General features: G+C 38.6%; 1 protein-coding gene across 1 annotated transcript; it reads left to right on the top strand.

The window, feature by feature from the left end:
- Positions 1-1675: 1675 nt before the first annotated feature.
- Positions 1676-6705, top strand: LOC104945349 (uncharacterized). The gene is made up of 2 exons (XM_010771000.1): positions 1676-1766; positions 5990-6705. The coding sequence occupies exons 1-2, from the start codon at positions 1748-1750 to the stop codon at positions 6703-6705; spliced, it is 735 nt and encodes a 244-aa protein (XP_010769302.1). The 5' UTR covers positions 1676-1747.
- The last annotated feature ends 1351 nt before the right edge of the window (positions 6706-8056 follow it).

The raw sequence follows: 8056 nt of genomic DNA, 5'->3' as shown, positions 1-8056 counted from the left end.
CAAATATATATTAAGAAAATGTATTAAGCTGTATGATTAATTTTTCATATTCTCCATAATGTACTCATCATTTAAAAAATAAATTGCAACAGGGGGGTCCCCGCCAGACGATAATGCTATATAGGGGTCCTTGGCATGGCAAAGTTTGGGAACCCTGCACTAACCCATCATCCAAGGGTAGTTTTCACTATAAGTAAAAAAGAATTTTTGGACGGACCCTATAATTTACAGTTTTTTACTATGTTCAATCTTGAATTTTCTTTAAAATAAAAAAACATCTATATTGATTCTGACTTTTCTACTTCCAACTCACAGGTTTATCATTACTTTGAAAATAAAGATTATTAATGTAACCCTTTTAGAAGTGTAGTTATGGTCATTTGTTCTGGAAATGTCATTTTCGAGCCTGAGACCTGAAAAACAGGCTTGGTGTAAGGTTTTGAATGCACAACTTTAAGGGAGAGTATTTAAACACTATAATATTTTTATAATATTTAACTTTCCAATTCAATTACAGGGTTAGCTATGATAATAACAATGCATTTAATTTATATAGCACTTTTCAATATAAACAAAGACACTTTACAAAAGTCACACTTAAAGAAGACAGTCACACAAAAAACAGACAATGCTTTGTTAGCTTGCTATAGCTTACGGCAGATCTGCAATAATTTCGGAAGGAATCATGCAATCACACTGTTATAATAAGTCAATACAACTTTTTAGGTAGGTTTTCAGTGACAGTATACACTCAGGAGACAATTGTTTCATTTGAAGAGTCAGATGTTGAAGAAAAAGAATATGGCTCATTGCAAAATGTTATTTTCATATTATAATGAGTTTTAAAGTTTTCTACAGTGGCCGACAGGTGCAAACGTGCTACAACGGCCAAAAACACTTACATTGGGAGCAACGTGCTGCTCAAAACACAACTAAATCAGGGACACTAAAAAAGTGATGCACACAGCTGGGACTGAGCGCTTGTTGAAGTTCAGGGATTATGAATTTGACCAACTGTAAACTGTCAATGGAAGCTAACCTAAAATATTAGTTTTATTTTAACAATGTGATCTCATGGTGACCAATGATGAACCTAGCAATTTCAAATATACTGACAAAACAATGTTACAAGTAATAAACAGACTCTGCGAGAGTCACAGTTGGACAACTTTATAATACCCGAAAGTCAACAGGCGCTTAAGGTCCAGCTGTGTGCGTCACTTTTTAGTTGACCTCGTTTCTGTTGTGTTTTGAGCTTCTTGCAACAGTTTGTTTATCCAGCGCTTTTACTAAACGCTGAGCTTGATTCTTCAAGTTGGTGAATTATTTCTAAATACTATGCCTGTGTTTTCAAGTTGGTGGAGATGTTTCTTCATTTGCACGTGTTTTGGCACATTTGTGTTACATATTTACATCTTGTTGTGCAGCACGTTTACCCTAATGTAAGTGTATTGGGCCCGATGCACGGTTTGTATGGGTTGCCTTTTCTGCCCTTTAAGTGGAAATAAAAAAGCTGTCAAAACTCCACTGTGGCTTCCTCCCAAATGACACATTTCCGCTGTGAAGTCAGAAAGTGACATGCCTCCTGATGGCATCAACTTGACATGAAATGCACCGCGACTCTTCCGCTGTGTTCAGAGAACAGGAAGCAGAGTCACTCTGAAGGGTAAAGAGCACGCGGCTCATTGTAACTCTGCAGCAAACTGTTTTATATCACTAAATACACCAGGAAGTTGACATCTGAAACATGAACAAACGAAAACTGAGTAAGTTATATTTTAGTTCAAAATATTGTTGTGTAATATTTCTGATGTGTTGTGTTTTTTTCCTTAAATGTTTTCAACAAAGTCCCTATTGCACAAAAAGGACAAAATACAATACCTTCATATATACCCATGGTGCAATTGCTAGAGGGTCAATTAAGTTCTTTGGATGAAACAACAGGAAGTAGACTTTAATTTAGAGGGAATATTACAATTTTTATGAGTTTTTTATTTAATAAAATATTTTTATTTTAAAAGTACAACTCTTTTCATTCCAAATCTAACATAAGACTGAGTTAACGAAATGTATGGGGAATATGGAAACCAAATATTGTACCTGGAACAACATTTACATTGTATTTACTTATACAAGTGTATAAAGCACAATGCATTGTGAAGGATTCAACCATTGGTTCCAATTTTTTTTGACAAAACACCATGTTTAATTTGGATTCCTTTTCACATTTCAGATGTCTTTGAGTAGTTAGCTGTTCCCTCCGTATATGGCTTAAACTTGTTTTTTTCCTTCTTCCCTTTTTTGTTAACTTTCAACAACCTCTCCAATGTATCTGAGTCTTTGGAGGGGCCCAACCAGGTTGCAAACAACTGCAATAAACTAAGAAACTTTATATAAAGCTATCTCCACCCTGAGCGGCAGTAACAGTTAAATGCTGCTCTAACAATGTTGTGTCATTAACAGGAGTAAAATAACTTCGAGGGGACATTTTACTGCGGAACACATGTATTTCCCACTGGAAGTTGATATTTGCCAAAACTGGCACTTTAGCCTAAGAGTAAGGCACGAGACAGATCATCTGTGAAAAAAAGCATGTTCACGTGCCTCCTTTTAGTGCTCCTAACTGCGTAATGCTAGAACTACAACAAATACAAGGAGGAACAGAACCAAAGGAATACAACCAATCAGAGCTGAGTAGTCTCTTATGCAGTGTCAAATATGAATTTAGGAGACTGTTACTGCACTGCCTAATTCTGCTCCAAATATTTGAGTGTAATATTTAGCTGTCAAATGAGAGAGATTGCTCCAGCTCGTAGGAGGAGCTTGGTTTTGGCTGATCTGTTTTTCTATATAGGTCATTTTATCTGCGCTGCCTAATCTGACAGTCGGAATTCACAAACAGTAACATTGCTTTAGAGACTCTTCAGCTGTGATTGGTTGGTTTCCTTCAGGCCCGATTTCATCTTGCAAATGCCTTTTGAGGCACTTGCAAAATGCACTACAGTCTGATATCTTAGAGGGACAATTTCAGAAAATATCGTAAAACAGCATTTTAGAGAAAGTTACCAACTGAACCTTTAAGTACATCTGGATGACAATACATATTTTTTCTACTTAAGTAGGGGTTTGAATGCAGGACATTTGTGTGTGTTGTGATGGAGTATTTTTACACTGTTGCATTGGAACTTATGAAGGTTGGGTGTGATTAAGTGCCATCTAGCACTAAGGTTGCAGATTGGTTACTAAGGTTATTGAATATGTAATTGTATAGGAGGCTTTTGTTAACTCATGTTTACGAGACTTATACAAATGTATTTGTTTCCCTGCCACAAATGGGAAATAGATGCAAAAAATGAACACCAAAACATTGGCATCTGTGTTGGATTTCAAAATGTTTCACTCTTAACATCAGTCTATGTAAGAGGGAAAGAGTGTACTTTTTTCTTTTCTAAAGAAATAGAAAAGTGATGGAGACTGGAGTTTCCTCCCTATTTTTTAGCTGTCATATTGAAAAATAGATCCTGCTGAGTGTGAGCCAGCTCTCCTCTGACAGACAGAAAGTGTGTTTCCGCTGCAGGAGGGTAGCCACGACCCTGCAGAGCTGTCAACATCACGCAACACCTCCTGCCAACGTGTTCCCAAAACCAGCTGAGCAGATTTGTTTGCTGAACTTAAACAGTCAGTTTTGTACACTTAAAGGGGCCCTATTATGCTTTTTGGGGTTTCCCCCTTCCTATTTTTATAGGTTTTGTGCATGTAAAGACTGTAACATCACGCAAAAATACTAAACAGTAGTAGTAACAGTTTCATTACTTGAGTTGATCTACTTAGTGACTTTCCACCCAGGAAAATACATTCTAGTAGACACAGGAGGCTGATACAAGTTTATATACAGTATGTAATCCTTTAAAAGAAAATTATCTATTGACACTTGTTTCACTGTGAATGAGTGTGTTTGTGTGCTGGCTGGTTGTCCCACTCACACACAGTTTTTTGGTGCATTGTAAATGAAGCATAGATGTGTCTTTGTGCAGTTTGAATGGACAGCGTCCCAGCTGAGAGCAGAGTTTAAGCAAAGACAGCGAGTGTCTGCTGAAAGGACAGCTCTGTGCTTCTCTTCTTCTGCTGTTAGACTCTATAGTTGTTCACTAGTTGAAGTTGAATTTCACCCATGAGGGATCTGCCCCCACTGCGCCAGATTAATAAACACAGAAAAGTTTCGGCCATTTTGTCGTCTTCACTTTTACATTTTCGTAATAAAGGGATAAAAAATGTCCCTTGATAACAGCTTCTGATAATTTAAGGTTTGTTGTTTCCCACGCAACAGATTCTATCTTGACACTGTATTCAGTTTTGTTGTATCTGTGTTTTAATTTAAGAAACACATCAAGAATCAGAGACAGGTTTATTGCCAAGTAAGTTAACACATACGAGGAATTTTGAGAAGATTTGGAGAAATCCTGCAGTACAGTGCTGTCCTTCTCAGAGTTTTCTGGATATTATTTTCACTTTTGTGAGTCCAGTACAGAGACATATCTAGAATGTATTTAGCCTAGCTTAGCACAAAGACCAGAAGCAGAGTGAATGAAACGACGAGCCTTCTCCATCAAAAGTGAAAAAAATAACCCCCAAAACAAAATGGATTTTATCTTTATTTAAGATAAGTAAGTTGTAGGCCTATTTGTTAAAACTTCAAACCTACTTCAAATGTTGAATAAAACATCTGGTCCGCTTCAACATTTTGGTAATGCTAATTTGCTGTCTGGCAGAGTCGTTAAATAAGATATGGATACCACTCTCATATTTTTCAAAATGATATGTAAAGCTAGTGAGCAACCAGCAGACAATTAGCTTAGCTTAGCATAAAGCTAGCTAAGGAACAGCTAGCCTTACTTTGTTCAAATTAAAACATTATTTAGCCACTGGTTCAAGCCACTTTGTGTGCAGTCTGCAAAGGCTAAAATCTCAGAGGGTTTCTCTCCCACACACTCACATTGTCTGAAAGGCATCCATCCTTTGTTTACTCCTGCAACATAGTGCACATCACTATGTAGCACTCGCGCTTCTTTTGGCTAGCGCTTCATCATATTGTTCATGATAAGCGAAGGGGCCTGAAATCTCTGAGCAGTTGACCAATCACAACAGCTAACCAACAGTGCAGAGCAGAGACAGCATCTCACTTCTCTCGCCTCCACAAAATCTTCAGTCTATATATAGCTGAGGAAATAAATATCCGTCAGAGTCTAATAGGTCCCCGGGGCAGAAACATAATCAAATGCTGCTGAGAGCTGGAGCGATTATAATAGAAACTATGAGAGTTTCAGCAGATGAGGGTACAACAACATTCCTCTGATGTCTCCCTGGAAAAGAAAACTTTTTTTTTTGTGTTTCACAGAAGAAAGAAAACATGTAATGTTTGCAGCTGCTGGTCCCATTTGTGACCTAAAGTCCAACATTATTCTTTAATTGTCTTTAAAAATGTACAACCACATCTCGCAAAGGCAATAGTATTGTGACTCATTTGCAGGAACACGGGTGTAATAATGAAAGTCAGAATGCTCAGGTCTAAGGTTAACGTTCACAGGTTAAATTTCCCTGTGCTACTGAATAAAACATGTCATATTTTAAAATAACCTTTATAATTTCCTCTATGTCCTCATCCAGTAGATTACAGTGTCACAACATTAATGTTGAAACCTGTAGAGCAGTTGGTTATAAGCATGTATCACAGTTATTTTAACCTTTGTGTTGTCAACTTTCTCCCAGAAGGTTTTTACCCTCTTAGAATTCATGTAGTATAAATGGTCATTCCATCAAAAAACTAATTTTGTATATTTTTGGAGTTCACGGTCAATAGACCTTATTTCTTATAAACCATGGATGCAAGACATTTCGATGAAATACCTATAAGGTCACAATGGCAATTTCAGCACAGAGATGTTTTGCCGCGTATCATGTGAATGCAGCTTAACCTCCCCCTACTTTCCAGGTTTCAAATGGTTTGGGAGCCTCACTAATCTCTCCATCCGCCGCCCGTCAGAGAAGGCCAACATCAAGGCAGGCCCAGAGCATGATGGGAGCCTCGGTGGTGCCAAATCAGCAGCAAGGGAACAATCAGTGGATGACATGGACGACTGCCTCCGCAGCCCAAGCTACGCCCGCTCCGGCGAGATGCACACACATGTGGGCACTGTGCCCCGCACCCAGAAACAGAAGAAGAGCTTGAAGGGGCTGAGGGAGGAGAAGAAGAAAGAGGAGGAGGGGGTGAGTGAAGGGCAGAGCCAGTGGAAGGCGGGGGACCATGTCCGAGACTCCCCTCTGCTCAGTGCCCTGTCCAGCCTCAGTCTAACCAGCATGGACCGGCCGCTGCCAGCCACCCCGACTCCCAGCCGGGCTTCACCTCTGTCCTTTGTACCTAAAGGCTGCGTCAATGATCCTTCAGTGGACCCCATTAAAAACCAAGGGTCACAGCAAAGGAGCAGGGATAATTTCGAAACTAGTAGAGATGTAAGAGAACCTTTAAGCGTGGCAACAAATGGCACCAAAACGGCTATGAACCAGGATGTTTACGTGCCGATGGACCCGATAGCAGAAGCAGCTCGCAGCCACGTGGGCGACCAAACAGAGACGCAGCTTGGTGTCACGTCAAGAACACAGGAAACCAAGAAGACTGTGAACGGCTCGCAGGAGGTGAAGTGCAGGTGAGAAAGTTGAATTATTTATATTGAATTTTTTCTCAACCCCAAATACTCTATGGGGTTTAATTTTTAAACCTGCTTTTAAAATTAATGTATAAGGTTTAAAGCAACACTGCAAAGTCATCTGACACTACAGTGAGATTATATAAACCTGAATAATATATCAATATTTTGATACAAGTCCAAATAAGCCAGATTGCTGCACCAGGATGAAATAAAATACACTTTTACATGTATTTTAAACGTTTTTTTTTTTATATTGGTTGAACATTTAATCAGATTTGAGCATTGGCATATAACTTTGTTTATGATTGGAAATAGGATGTACAACTAAACAATTTTAATTTCTGTGACCTTATAGCCTACTATTTTAAACTATTCTAGTAACACAAATTATAGCTACGTTTTAAAATACAGACTGCATTTTCAATATTCAACAACAATGGCTTTTACCACCAAGAAAGATTTTTTAAAAGCTAGAGTAGTATGTGCAGCAGCGGCGGACATGCGCAGTAGCTGCCTGCCTGCCGCTGTGGTTCAGCCCGTCAGATGGTTCGGCAGAGCGTGTCTCTCTGTGCGGGAGAATATGTGTGAAGTCCGGGACGCTCATTCTCGGTCAGACCGTTGTGGAGAGCGAGAGAGAAGGTGAGGGAACGAAGTAATATCATAATTACTATTATTTATTTTAAAGCAAATCAGTGACTACACGTTTCTAAATAACTTTGCATGTAGTCTGTGTTTACTGTATTTAGGACCGCGAGCACATCCGTTTTCGGTTTGTTTGGTGCCATTAAAAACTTATGGTCCTGACTAGTAAAACATTTGACTTTGAACTCAGTGTGTCTGAGTTGGACATGGAGAAGTGCAGGCTGAAACTGGACGGGACTATATGTTACGTAAGAGGAGGAATTTGATCCTGCTCTTCTTTCAGTCAGAATGGTGATAAGGCTTTCTTGGCAGAGATGCAGATCCCTGTTTCACTTGTTCCTGTCTATCTGTCTGCCTGTCTGTCCTATCTGCTTCAGTCTGACCTGATCTGGAATAAAGTATTCAGATATTTTTCTTCAGTAAAATTACTATCATCACACCTGAATGTAGAGCATCTCAGCTAATATCAGAGGAAATTTGAATGGTAGAATGAGACGCAGTGGTTAATCACATAGCAAATACAGCATATGTGTAATTTAAATATTGTTCATATTTGGCATACTGGTGTGTTGTGTAAATGGCTTCTGAATATAAGTTTTTATTTTTTAAAATCTTTTGTAAAAGATTGGTTCTAATTTGTCAAATGTCTTGCATCGTTGCGCTATAAAAGTAATTTTATATTATTATCATTGTTATATTGTTGCGCAAAT

This window comes from Notothenia coriiceps, unplaced genomic scaffold (genome assembly GCF_000735185.1).
Source record: "Notothenia coriiceps isolate Sejong01 unplaced genomic scaffold, NC01 NC01_scaffold00009525, whole genome shotgun sequence".
NCBI classification, from domain to species: Eukaryota; Metazoa; Chordata; class Actinopteri; order Perciformes; family Nototheniidae; genus Notothenia; species Notothenia coriiceps.
This window is presented reverse-complemented; position numbering and strand designations above follow the sequence as displayed.